This window comes from Contarinia nasturtii, unplaced genomic scaffold (assembly GCF_009176525.2).
Source record: "Contarinia nasturtii isolate CC-2019 unplaced genomic scaffold, AAFC_CNas_1.1 Cnas_scaffold_129, whole genome shotgun sequence".
NCBI classification, from domain to species: Eukaryota; Metazoa; Arthropoda; class Insecta; order Diptera; family Cecidomyiidae; genus Contarinia; species Contarinia nasturtii.
The window spans coordinates 11519368-11534131 of record NW_022197486.1 but is presented as its reverse complement, the minus strand read 5'-3'; the positions used below and the strand labels follow the sequence as shown (position 1 = coordinate 11534131).

Genomic DNA, 14764 nt, shown 5'->3' with positions numbered 1-14764 from the left:
TTTTTTTCTCATCGTATATAAACCACGATTTACTAAATAGCACGATGTATAAAGAGTTTTCAATTTTCAATTAAAAAGCTGATTTTTTTTTTTACAAAATGGAAAAATTACAAATTTAGCATCTAAAACGAAAAAATATATATGTATAAAAAAGAGTGCAGTGAGTGAAACATATTTCTTTTAAACAAAAATTCTCATTTTTTTTATGATAAAGTATAAGTTTAAAAAATTTGATCACAAATTGTTCATGAATCATTAATGTTCATATCGAAATTTTTCTCCAGTTCGTCTAATGCATCATCTGATCCAGATGCTGTTAAGTCGCTTAGTTCGTCTAAGCTTTTTTGTGTTTTTCGTACATTCCAATGTAAGCATTCGCCCAACGAATCAAACCAATCGGATATTTGATCTTGAGCACAAATGGATGGTACGGGATATATAGACGTTGTTACACGTAAACTATCGCCATGCAATAATTCTTGTCGATTACGACCATCGAATGAAACCCAAGAAGTGTTGCGACTATCGAGCGAAACCGATATTTTTAATTCAACGCCAGCCGGAACAACAATTGGCCGAAAACTTAACGAATGTGGACATATTGGTGTCACCATAATGGCCGGCACTGAAGGATGGATCATACTTGCACCGGCAGCAACTGCATAGGCCTACACATGTATCAAATGAAATGATGACAATTACTATGAACGGATATTTCATGAATATTGAGTGTATGTGTGAGTGTATTTACCGTGCTTCCGGTTGGTGTTGAGACAATCAAACCATCGCCTTGAACGGATGTAATGTGCTTGCCATCGAGAAATAAATCGATATTACAAAGATATGGTGATGGACCACGATCGATGACTACTTCATTGAGCACCTAAACAAATCATTTCGTTATGTAAAAAACAGAAAAAATCATTTTACACATGATTATTTTACCAGAATATTTGTGGCCGGTTTGTTGACCGCTGTACCATTCGATGAATCATTTGTAATTGCTCTATGGGCCAGCCAATTTTTTTCGCAGGTACTTTCGTTTCGTTCTTCATTTTTTCGCACGATAATACAACGCAAACGGCTTCGCAATGTTAATGCGGCATGTCCTTCAAGTACATTTGTAACTTGCTCCTGGAAATTGTCAAATTGAAATGGTGTCAAAAAACCCAACGAACCCAAATGGAATGCCATCACGGGCGGAACAGATTGTTGAAACAATAACGATGCATATAATAATGTACCATCGCCGCCCAAACACACTATAAAATCGATGCGATCAGTTAAATCATCACGGCCATCTCTAATTGGAGGGATATAAAGAGATTAAAAAAAAGAAAGAACCGTATATAGAAAGAATTAGCAAAATTAATTGATCATTTGAACTTGATGAAATGGCATTTGAATTATTTATTACATACTTGAACGTCACTAATTTGTCTTTGATTTTTTGAAATTTCTTGTCTTTTAACAGCATTTCATCATCTAATATTGCAGCTTCAACCCAAACAACCATATGTTTTTCCTGTGTGCGAAGTGGAAATATTGTCAAAACTATTTTTTTTTTTAAGTGTCATCAAATATAATTACGAGATTGGAAATATTTATACCTGAATGAGCCACTCCACAAGTTGAATAAATGGCGGCAACACCAATTGATCACGAACTTTTTTAATGACAAGTACAGCCAACGGTGGCTTATACCAAGTCAGCCTCTGACTGGCTGGGTCTTGAATTTGCCTAATCGATAATTGCAATGATTTTATGAATTTAAATAAATCTTCAATCAAATCATGGTTTATCATGAAATATGTTACTCACATGACCATTGCCGAGTTTTTCATAATTCGTCCGCATGGTCCGAATTGTTGAAATGGTGATGGAGCATTTAGACTTCTTGTTCGCCTACAAATTAAAAGGAAATAGATAAAAGCGAATATTAAAAACACACAGTCATATTGTATATTTCAATATTAAATATGTTTCACAAATGTGAATTATGGATGATCATGAAGACTCAGACACACACACACACACACACACACACACGCACCGAATGATACAGCGAAGTGGTTTCAATTGTTCGCTATCACGTTATCAATAGCAAATGGCTTAATTCAAAATGATATTTTGGAATTTTTCACCTCAAATCACCTATGTCATTGTCTTTAATTACACTTATTTTTGAACGACAAAGCCGAAATTGAATGGTTTTATAATCTTATCATTTTATCACCTTAGTATTCGCTGCGATGGATCGACTTTTTTGGCGGTGGGTACATCGCCGTTTGGTATTTCATAATCGAAAAAATTCGTGCTCAAGGTTCTAACCCGATCCATTTCTCTGGCTACTTTATTTACTTTGTGTTGAAAATTCCTTCACTTCGCATTTAAATTATTGTTATTATTGTTTTCCTTTGTTTCTCATTCAATTCTAGAGTGGAAAACGACTAATTTCTGATCTTGTCGCAAATGATATGAACAGAATCGAACCAATGAATGTTACGATCACTTTTTGAAACACACCGAACGAAATGAACTTAAGTGAGGGTAAATGTTTCAAAAGGAATTGCTTTTTGGCTCTTTGCGACTTGCTCACTTATTAAATAAGTCTGATATTAAACGATAGGAAAGATGATTTGAATATTCGAAGTGTTCGAATTGTTTTTGCTGGTCGCATTCTTTTTTTTTACGCACGATCATCAAATCCACACAAACATATGAATGTTCACCACGAGACGGCATTCAACATTTAATACTTCAATTTAAAAGCAGGTTTTTTGGCTTGTTTTTGGGGGCTTTAGAAAAAAAGAGGTAAAAAAGGCACAAAAACAACAACAACACCAACAACTAAATGGCAAAATGATGAATTTATTATCATTGAAATATATGATTTGGATATCTCATCATGGTGTACAACTACAAGCGTAATCATAAGCACACTCACACACATATATACACGGCAAATATCACAAACACATAATCACTAAAGCAAATAACGTGTTTTCGTTGTTGCGATTGGACATATTATTCAGTATCAATGGGCCACTCAAAATACCGAATCGAAATTGAAATTTATGCAAATGAACTTCGTGCACCGTGAAATCAAAAGTCAATTTTAATAAAATAGAAGAGGTAAATTCCAAGGTGCGATCGAGCAATACCCAAATCAAATCAAACAGTTAAATTACACGAAGAATAATTAATATGCGCATGGAAAAGGCACATTTAAATTCTATCTGCACATATCCTTAGACAATCAACATCGCTATAAGAAATCGTTTTGCGGTTTTTTCCATCGATCATTTTGCTTGAACTAAATATACATGCATGAATATACATATATGTGAATAGCGTTCGACGAATAATTTTTTGCCTTTTTTTTCTTCGTTCAAAACTCGAAAAATATAGTGAATGTTTTGTTGATGTAGCATTTCTTTCTTTCTTTCACACTATGTCTGTCTCCGTTTAGTTTCGTTGATGTAACCTTGGATATTATTTAAATATAAAAATCATAAAACAATCATTTTTTTTTCATGATATATTTGATAACGACGAAGAGACAATCACCCGTTTTAATTAACAAAACCTAATTATGTATTTTCCGTCACTAATGTGAACACAACAACTAATGGCTTTAAGATGATTTACCCAATCACATTTAGCCTTTCAATAATAATTCATTCGAAGGCAAAACCGTTCTAAAAATGACAAAGTACCAACCCGATGGACGTGCACAAATGTAGATACTAAACATCTTTATTTCTGGATAATACAGCGGCAGCTGTGTCCAGTGTTCTGATGTCGTGCTATGTCTGGTCTCGACTTTTAATTTTGAACGTACACTTATCTGTTGTTGTTGTTTTCATAACGATTATCATTATTGCCATTGTGAAATCAACAACATGATTTCGTACCAAATTCATAGTTGCCTCTCTTTTACTCACCTATCGGTGGATAAGTGTGTGTACCTGACTATTTTTACTGTTCAAAAAAATATGTTTATTCATTTACGTGTGTTGTGATAATATTTTTACTCGCACAAACATCGTGAAACAGAGTATCGCATTCAATTTTACTCGCAAGACGTTTAATTTACGTTTAAAAAAAAAAACAAATTTATGTTATATTTTACGCCAACATTTGTTTATACTAGTACAATTTCTTTTGTTTTCAATGAGGAAGCCCAAGGGGAGACCCAAGTGTGTAAAAAGTGTGAATAAGTTGAAATAACTGTCAGACAGTTAAATTCATTTTGTGAAACGAACCATGACATTTATTTTAATTTTTTAAACTTTAACTCAAAATAGTACTTTAATCTCCCCCTGAAAAAACCACATAAGATTTTGGTCGTATTACAATTATATTCAACCCGTTTTACGTATCATCTAGTCTATTAAGTTGTCAATCCAAAACTAGTCTCCACCATCAGAAATAATAATAATAATGATCGTTTCATTTGTTTATGTCACGGATGCAACATTTACATTTTTGTTCTTGCTACTTTTGTATCTCGTGTTATATGCACCACACTGTTTGTTTTGCTTTCTTGATAACACGAGATTTTTTTTAAAATGATAACATGATTTATAAATTTGGATTAAATGTAGATAATTTTGTGTGATATTTAAATATCCAGGAATTGTTTATTATGAATGTGCAATTTATGGTTCTATAAATTGTTTTATTTAATATTGTTCGTGATAGAATCACAAAAAAAATCGAGCTTGGTTTCATGTTTTTCGTGATTAAAGATATTTTGATGACTTTCATTTTTTTTCTGTTCACTTGGTCTTCAACTGGCTCCAAAAACAAGACATGAAATCGATTCATAACATTTAATGATGTCATTAACGTTTCGCTATGGCGTATGAAAAAACGCGAACTATAGACATTTACAACAAATCGAACCGAGCAAATGTGTGTTTAACCCCTTTACGACTAACGTTACCATTTGCAGATTTGCATTTTCCCACATTTTATTGAATTTAAACCCCACCAGCACATACGTTTTAAATACCCAACGAATGTCTTTATGAGATCACTTTGAAAGATTCAAAGGTAAAACATTTCAAAGTTGATTGATTTTCAAATTTGTATTTTACTTGTAAAGAAAACCCTCACGATACCAGAATTTCAAGGGACCGAAAAAACCTTTCCATTATTAAGCGATTTTATTTTTAAGTTTTTGCCTTTCAAAAAGCTGATAATAGTACATCACCAAAAGATTTAATAATGGTCAGAATCAATGATGAAAATGAATATGTGCTGAATCGGGTTAAATTCCGTTTCAAAAGAATTTGCAGCACGTTGCAATCAGATTCTGTTTTTATGTCTTTCGTATAAATAAACTAAAATAAAATGGAACCTGCTTGAAAATGATTTATGTTGATTTTCAACGAATATAATTTTACTGATGATTAATTTCCGAACAACGTTTAAATTCCTCATAGAAGTTTTAAGAAACGTTTAATATAAATATGCATGAAACGAGTAAAAAAACCTCAACACTAGAGCAAAACGATTAAAAAATACAAATAAAAAAAATGTGCGAGTCCAAAGTGTTAGTTGTGAAAATTCTAGTAGCGAATGAAAATAATTCCAATTATATCTTCACCTGAAGTACGAAGATAAACGTCCCGAAGGGCCTAGAAAATGATTGCAACCAAACTAACGAACAAAACTTAACTAAGCCGTATTTCAAATTAAAACCGTACTTTATTTCTTATCCTCCACCTTTCCTTTTCGATGTCATGTCAATTTACTCCAGTTTTGTAAATCGAATTGATTAATGGCTTTTAGTTAATATATTCGTAAGTATATTTACGCGTGCGCACATCGATTTGGTGGTCTATATATATATTCGTACTACAATCGTACGATAAAATTATTTGTGGAAAATTCGATGTAAATTGTTCTAGAAAAAATGTTGACAAAGAGTGAGTGAGACAAGAATTAAAAAAAGAGTCTAATTAACCTCATTCTAACCCCAATGTCATTACATTATTCGATGTGAAATAAACATTCCTTCGTCTTTCGTGCAATATTCAAAAACACAACACACAGTTCCGGCTTTTGTCATTCACAGCCGATCACTTAACATTTGAAATGAAAATAGAAAATATGAGTTGCCCATTTAAATGCATGCGTCTTGTGTAACAGTGAATTTTGAACGACGCGTCACATTATGGAAAAATTAACAAATATTAATGTGTGTGAGTGTTTCATATATGTCACTTACGGCCATGTTCCCGATCTCTTTCGGTGAGGAACATCAAGTTCCTCTTCGATTGGTGGATCGGATTTTGTGTTATTGCTATACGGAAAATGACATTCGCCTGTTGCTTGTTTGCCAGTCATCTTATGCGAATGTTGATCAATTGCATCACCCGATAAGCATTTCACATGTACTGTACCGTGTTCGTTTGCCATTTTCACAGAAATCGTATCGTTTGATGTTAATGAAACTGATGACGATGACACGTGTGTACCGAACAATGATTCTCTATTTTCTATATTCGTTCGATTGTTTTTCGTATGCAAATTGTTGTTATTTTGATTTGAATTGTTATGAGACTTTATTTCATCAATGCGAACACTTAAATCGTTTCTTGAATGGCTCAAATTTCTTGTGCAACTATTTCGATTCGACGACAATCTATTACTTATACACGCACTATTTTTTTGTCGATTTGTATCAGATTTCTGGCTACTTTTATTAATGGTACTTATTGTATTTTTTTCACTTATGAAAGTTTTTCCACCGTTCACTGAATTGTTATTGTGTATTTTGTGATCGACGCTAAATTTACGATTGGCACCGGTTTTAATGGAATTTTTTTGATTATCACGATTGCATGACTGATTTGATGCGGGTGGAATGTAATATTTTTGCCGTCTATTGAACCAAGATAATTTATATTGAATTCTTTCGTTGAGCCGAGATCGATGCAATGTTGCCAAATCAATATCCGAAAAGTATGACATTTTTTAACTGGAATTTTATGTATTCAATGGTAATTGTGGTTCATTGATTCATTGGTTTTTGTTTCAAATAATAAATTCTCTTGGCAGCGGCGGTGGTGGCAAAACGATTTTGTAAAAACTTTCATCCACAAAATGACATAAATTTTTATAGAGTTTTTTTTTACAAACAAAAATATATTAATTTTTTAAAAACTTGGTTTTAGTGTTGTGTGGGACTTGGCTTGACTTTGGGTACACACCAACAATCACATGATATGTCACTAAATCGTTTTTGATTATTTCAAATAAATTCGATGACTGAACTTGGAATGCATTTTAAATGATCGAACACATTTCCGATCCTTACATAAAGTGATTCATTTATATTATACATGTACGTTTTGATCGAAACTCAATTGCGGTTTGAATCGTTTGTTTAGCGTCGAAATGATGTAAAATAAATCTAATATCACTCTATTCCAAATGCGTACTGTTGAGAATCAAATGTGAAATAAAACTAAGACCGATTAACAAACGCAATGCTTAAATGCCTGAAAGTGTTGTGCACATGGAATTGAGCGAGAGAAACACTTATATGAATGAATGATTTAATGAATAACTGTGTGACAGCAACAAAAGTAAATATTGCAAACAGTATAAATACATTGAACGGGGCGGCGAACAGCATTAACTGCAGTATCAGTGTGACTAAACAACAAAATAACAGCGATACCAAATACCAGCTAAATTTAATGAATATTGAACAACAAACGAATGAAGAAAAAAAAAAACGGTGGAAAAAAGTCCAAGCATAAGCGAAATGAATACGCGAACAAATCATTAATACACAATAAACGACTCACTATTCCTATACATACAGGCTTAATTTCAGAAACTCAAGTGGCCAACACAAAGACATCACGTGAACATATACTATAATGATTTGTGACATTTGCCACATAAATTGTACGGAGTTTCTTTTTCTTTTTCACATGTTGCTGAAAAGAAAGAAAAAAAAAATTGTTTATGTGCTCTCAAATTGTGAGCAATAACGCGCTGGCCAGTTGTTCAAAAGAAGAAAAAAACAAATTTTTATTTTATGCATAGTCCAAATATTTTCAGTATGCGCTTTGTTTGCGCACTGTCTTTATCCATCTTTCTCCTTCTTTTCGGCTTCCTCGTTGTTCGAATGTGTCACATTTTGTTTTTGTTTATATTTAAAATTTGGGCTGGTTCGTTTGCGTTCATGTAACCAAATTTGAAAAAATATAAATCAATCAATCGAAATGAACAACAACAAACAAAAAAAAATGCTCCAACGAATATGTATTTAGATGAAACGCGTGCTGCAAACAGTTACGAGCTAGAAGACTATCTTTGTTTGCGTAGCTAATCACTTGATTTTTACTCGCATTGACTAAAAGTCAAACGTAAAATACAAATACTCATGTGATTACTATCATTACAGATTTTTCAAATACATTTGTTTTTCTTCAAATGTAACATTCAAATTAAATTGGATGGCAAAACCAATGTGATTTCTTATATTTCGACAAATGTTACGCTCAACACAATTTCTTCGTATCAAATTCGTTTATTCCATTTTCAGTGTGTGTTGTTCAAAAAAAATATATATATTGATAAACAAAGTCCAAAATGAAGCACATTCAATGCATTCGAAAGCAGTAAATCTAATCCGATTTTTGAGTTTGATGAAATTCGATCTTTTGACTGTTGGACTGACACCACTGGAAACATGCAATACCATTCATTACATTTGTTTAGAATCAGAAATCAATTGTCATGCTGATTTTCCTTGACAGTAAATATGTGCATCTGTTGCTTTTAGTCAATATTTTCGGTTGCATTTTATTTTCATTTTCTTAATAAATTTTTGCTTACTTATAACTGACTGTCTGATTATGACTTACTTAAGTTGATTTATTTCTATTTGCTTATAGTGTGATAATCTATTTAATTTGAATGTTTTTTTTTAAATTAAACATGTTGTTGGTATTGTAGTAATCAAATGATTTTGGTAAATTTAGTCATTAATTGTACCTAATCAGAAATGTTTTATTGCACCAGTACAACTTATGACATTTCAGTATGTTTTTGCAACACTTTTCACAAATACATAATCCAAATTTTCTATCAGTCAATGACTTCATTTTTACTAACGAGCTGTTCAACCGGTTTGAATGCATTTTTTTGTTATAAATTCTATTTTCATTTCAAATTGAAATTGTCTAGGGGGTAGACACATATAATATTACTTGAGATATTCACCGAAATTGAAGGTATTCTTGGTATTCTTGGTATTCTTTGTATTCTCAGTTTTAGACGAAATGTCAATGCATTCAGCAACGTCTCACAATGTGCATATATGAATATTATCTTCCAAATATTAAAAAAACTTTTTCAACGCTATTAAGTGTATTATTTCAATTGGTTCAATAAATGCAAAAACAATTTTGATAAAAATAACAGAAAGAAAACAGAAAAAATTAAAATAAATTTCGAAATGGTGAATGTTAAAACGAAATGGAAAAAACTTGAAATCTTTATTGCCGATATCAGTTTGATATTTGGTAATCACGGTATTCACATTTTCGGTACAAGTAATCTTTAAATAAGTAAGTAATTGTCGTATTTGAAAATTGATAGGTATTATGACAATTCATTGGTATTCATTCATTCTCTATTGTGTCTACCCCCTAGGAAATTGTATTTGTTATTCGTCGGTTAAAGTTATGTCCCATTTTTATTCTCACACAACCAAAACCTTTGTCGAATCAGAAAGCAAAACTGTCGAATCAGACGCCTTATTTTATCAGTTCTAATGTGAATTATCAGTGAATAGGTCGAAATGTTTTAAAAGTCCAAAACTCAAGCAAATTGTCAATTCATTCAAACAAATTTTCTTACGTCATTCCGGCGGCTATCGATGTTAATTGAAATGGAACCGCAAACATTGTTAGTTGTGGTGTCCAAATAAATTATATATTTTGTTGAAATAATTTCAACATTTTAATTATATTACGTATAATTACAAATAATTTTTCCATTTGAAGGTTTATCGTTAACAGCTGTTGCTTTTTTTGCATTACACAATTCATATCATGAAACTGGATTTCTCTCGATCGATCAAGTAGAGTGTGGTATTGAATTACATTAGTGGAATAATTAAATGGACATCTGCAGATGTGTGAAATCGCGATCAATATGAATTTATGATTATTGAGAGCGTCGACATTGAATATAGTAGAATTCGATCATATGGAATAGTGTGTGTGTGTGTGTCTGTTTCTCTCGCCCTTTTCAAACAATCATAATTCATTTTCGAGATTTCACACTCACATACAACGAGAGAGAGAAAGAGGGAGAGAGAGAGAGAGAGAGAGAGAGAGAGAGAGAGAGAGAGAGAAAGGTGTGCTCAGTGTGTGATTTCGAAAACAAACGCAAATGTTAACGCTTTTTTTTGCCAAATGTGTAATGTAATCAATTGTATAATCGGAGTTCATGCTATCAATGAATGATTTAGACGTAACTTGCCATGTCACTTTCCAATCGACGCAAGCGATTTAGAGCGAACAGACGTGCTGACCGCGTACGCAAATCATTTCGGTGTATCGAGAATAAATTTATTTTTCTTATCATGTTAATATGACGAAAAGCAAAGTCCCGAAAGTGAGTTTTATCGCACATAATTAATAAATTGTACACACAAATAAAGCCAATGCTTACCATTCTCGAAATGCTTCTTTGTTATCAGAGTCGCTGCCGGCTGGTGGTTGTGGCCCCAAGTCATAGCATCCATTTGGAATGTGATGATTTGTGCTATTTGCTGATGACATGATGATATTTCTCTTTCTTTTTGAAATCGAATCAAATAATGGTGGGTGATGACACTTGACGGCGATGCAATTTTGTTTCTTAAAATCGTTAAAGTGTAATTCACGCAGGTGCCAGATATATAAATTGTAATAGGTAGCAGCTAAACCGTCGATATTCAATAGTAAGTTAATATTTCTTGATACCGAATTTAATTGCAAAGCAAAATAGCCATTCCAAACAAGAAGGTTCGTAGTAAACAAAACGGCATTGCAAACAATAAATATTTAAATGAACTAATTTTAAAAATGCATTTCAAGTACTTTTCTATGGCTTTGCCAATGAATGGGGTTTTTTTTTTTCATCCAACACCGTTTCCCGATTGTTTGTTTTGATTACAATGAATCATTCACACACACAAACACACAAAAAAAAAACAATTAAAAGGCGAGCGAACGAGCGGAAAAAAAATCGAACAAAATTGTAAGAACAACATAGATATATATGATTATATATATAATATTTATCGAACACACTTCAATAGACTTTTCAATAGATAATGACACAACACAAATAAAGAGAAAAATAATAAGATAACAACTGGCAATGGGTGACACTGGTTTGCACAAACACTCGATTTTTGTTGAGAATCACTGTCAAATCACCTGTACATTATGTTATCAAATGGTTCATTTTTTCTCCCTCTATATCTCTATCCCTCTGTCTTTCTTTTTTCAACTTTCCTCTAATGAATATTGAATTTGATTATTGATTTCTAAAAACTCATTTGTTTCCGCGATCACTTTCATTCAGCAAGTGTCCACTTTTACGGATTGTATACGATGTTTATAGTGTTTAAATTTAGTCACACGTAGATACAATTTTTTATCCATTACGAATAAATGTGCAAAGCGATTGAAAATATGATAAAAAATGTTGTTCAATCATACTTTCCCATCGTATCGTCCGACGATGATGTGAAATGACAAAAAAAAACTCGTTTGTCTTTTGATGCCAGAATATTTGTTTGTTCACACAGAAGAATGATAAATCACTTATGGCATTTATTTGGTTCAAGTTTACTGACCGTGGATTCTCTCTTTTTTGCTCTCTATTTTGCTATCTTCTTTGCATTCTTTTGCATGCGATTAAACTGTCAAAATTCTCATATTCAACTGTATGCGCGTATATGTGTAATTACACATGAATTCATTCGTATAGTGACAATTTTGACGTTTCTGACATTTGTGACATTCGTCTATTCAGCTTAAAAAATCATCGTTTAAACGGCAAACAAAACTCAACGCAATTACACGATTTTTGCATTACACATATTCAATTCGGCAGGTGAGTTAAATTGCTTCAACGTTAACATTACACAAAACAATCGGTACATGTTTTACAGAGTCATTGTCATTAACATTGTTATTGAAAGTCGTTTTCAATCACAACAAAGTATATGCGTCAAGCTTTGGTTCAGTTTATATTGAATCTCAATAGATGGCTCTGTACCATCGAAATATAGAATTGTGTTCAAATTTACAAACTGGAGCAATTCTGCTTGATATTTTATGCTATGTCAACCGTTGAAAACATTGCAAGAACGAAACGCGGTAAATATACAATGATTGATTGTTTTGGAAATGATTTTTTGCAGTTTTTACAAGTAATTTTTCGATTATTTAAAATACATTATTTATACATTTTATCTGTTTAGTCTGAAAAGCATGATTTTTTTTTATTCATAAAAAACGATGGCCGCAATTTCAAATGTAAATAAATAAAAATAAATAAATTTGACATGATTGTTATCTCCGGTTGTTTCTTCGCTATTTTATGGGCGCAATAATATTTAGTAATCGATTAGTCATATACATTTGAAATTCAAGGTGATACGAGATGTACAAAAAATGTATCTTGCAAATAATGGACCAATGTTCTGAAGGTAATTTGGTGATGGGAGAAGGTAATTGAGCTGTACATGTAAGAAGAAAAAAAGCCTTGACATTGTATACTTTTTCCTCATTGTTGAATCATTGAATAAGCAACAAAATCCAAAATAAGGTTGAAAGACAAGAACCTTGTGTGAGCACCTCACAGAGTTATTGCTTTTTTGTTTCAATTTTGATCATCGTGCCAAAAACAATCGAATAAATAACTTAATTCACCTTACTTTTCTTTGTCTAATTATTGTTTTTGCGCTACCTTGATTGCATATTTTAGAAAGGTTAACTGGTCTATATTTTCAATGAAAATCATTTTTTTTTTCTCTATTTTTTTCCGATCATTATTTGTTACGTTATATAGTATATAGAAATATAGATCAAAATTCTAGGCTATGTCTACGCAAAACATACTTGTAGTGCGCTTGTTTTTAACATGACATCATATAGATTGACAAATGAAATGATTTCGAACATTTCTTTCACACGCAATGAAATTAACAAACAAATTGGCATCTATTCTATATGCACATTCCAATTATTGTTAAATTTCATTTTGAGGTAAATAAAAAAAAAAATTGTGTCAAATCAAACAGAAAAGAAATGACATAATATGTGCTAAAAGAATCTAACATAATACTCGTAATTCAAAATAATCAGTTGTACGTTAACGTTTTAATGATGTTATAAAATGCATGAATTTACTTATTATAAATGAGGTGTGAAAATGTATGGATTTACTTACCGAAACACCTTTTTCATTTGCATGGGTGCTTTGCGCAATGGACTTGGTGAACCTCCGGGACTCTCATTTTCGGATTCCTGAACTAAAATCCGTGCCATTGCAAGATCTTCCTCTTTCATTTTGTTATCTCTTCACAGTTCAATCGAAAAATCTGAATTTCTTTTTATCTTATTAACGACGACGACACGCACGATTTTTTTTTTTTTTTTTTTTTTGAAAAGACACACAAGGGAATAAGCACACTTTTGATTTTTAATTAAATGAAATTGTAATTCTTAAGCGGTGTTTAATCGAATTTGAAAACAAAATAATTTCATTCAATTTTTGTAAATGGAAAGAATCGTTGGAGAAGTTAATTGTTAATTTCATTTTTTTTTAAGTCGTGCGTGAAAAAAAAACTGTTACGTTGTCAAAAACAATGCACTTAATACACGCAATGTGACAAAATGCGATCAAATTTGAACAAAAAAAATATATAAACACGAAATGAAAATAAAAGTATACGAATCACAAAATGCGAGCAAAACGCATCCAATAAGTGTGTGTATCCGTCAAACTACTCAAAAAAATTACTTCGTCTAATGAAATGAATATATCAATATTAAAGCATGCGCATAAAAATAAATACTAAAATCGGTTTGTCGAAGTTAAATACATCTCTCGGGTAAGCGGCGCAAACAAATACATCCATAATAGTTGCGCGGTTAACCATCTACAATAATCGTTTCGTATCCATATGTGCTCTCTCTCATTCAATATATTCCTTAAGTCTAACGTATCGTTGTGAATAATTGTTGTTGTTTGGAGCCTGTACGAGTATCGCAAGACGCGAGTATTTTATCTCTCTGTATTTTATACAAATCAATTTTACACTGTCGTGCACTAGTTTTTTCTCTCTTTCGCCCTCTCCCACTCCCTCTCCCTGTCTCTCTCTCACGGTTTTGTCTCAATATTCCAACTGATCGACAAATGAAGTGAAATGAAAGGTAATACATGTCTCGTTACAGTGCCCGTTGTTGAAGCATATTCGAACTTTTTGACACAAGAAAACAATTCGATATTCGTACATGTATTCGATGAGTTAGTGAATGGGCCTTTGAAAGAGACATTTGTGTATGTATCTGATTGATCAAGGCCCCGACAACACAAGATGTGTCCAACGAAACTGAAGTGAAATGTTTATGGTTTACGCAATTCATGCCGTGCGTTGTTGGGAGGGACGAAGAAAAAAAACACACACACTTTTCTAACTATTTAACGCAACCAGAATTCAGAT

General features: G+C 32.2%; 1 protein-coding gene and 1 long non-coding RNA gene across 9 annotated transcripts; one reads left to right on the top strand and one right to left on the bottom strand.

Moving 5' to 3' along the window:
- Window positions 1-150: 150 nt before the first annotated feature.
- LOC116341749 (NAD kinase-like) lies at window positions 151-13810 on the bottom strand. Of its 8 annotated transcripts, XM_031769034.1 has the most exons (8): window positions 11466-11865; window positions 10714-10963; window positions 1822-1905; window positions 1611-1740; window positions 1422-1525; window positions 946-1303; window positions 752-883; window positions 151-668 (listed from the first exon to the last, which is right to left on the bottom strand). In XM_031769034.1, exons 2-8 carry the CDS (start codon window positions 10821-10823, stop codon window positions 246-248), a joined length of 1341 nt encoding a protein of 446 aa, XP_031624894.1. In that variant the 5' UTR covers window positions 10824-10963; window positions 11466-11865; the 3' UTR covers window positions 151-245. The 8 variants fall into 8 exon arrangements, with proteins under 8 accessions (XP_031624894.1, XP_031624874.1, XP_031624883.1 ...); XM_031769014.1 differs by lacking the exons at window positions 10714-10963; window positions 11466-11865 and adding an exon at window positions 13489-13810; XM_031769023.1 differs by lacking the exon at window positions 11466-11865 and having other exon boundaries at window positions 10714-11217.
- Window positions 9826-11216, top strand: LOC116341780. The gene is made up of 3 exons (XR_004201193.1): window positions 9826-9942; window positions 10041-10656; window positions 10742-11216. It is a non-coding gene; the product is annotated as an uncharacterized LOC116341780 (long non-coding RNA).
- Window positions 13811-14764: the final 954 nt, after the last annotated feature.

Bases quoted from the DNA above. Each gene is read 5' to 3' on its own strand.
- LOC116341749 (XM_031769006.1), bottom strand. From the start codon at position 6,987: ATGTCATACTTTTCGGATATTGATTTGGCAACATTGCATCGATCTCGG. The intron at 1,906-6,241 runs GTAAGTGACATA...TTTAATTTGTAG, and splicing joins AAGAGATCGGGAACATGGCC to GCGAACAAGAAGTCTAAATG. The intron at 1,526-1,610 runs GTATAAATATTT...CTTCGCACACAG, and splicing joins TTGTGGAGTGGCTCATTCAG to GAAAAACATATGGTTGTTTG.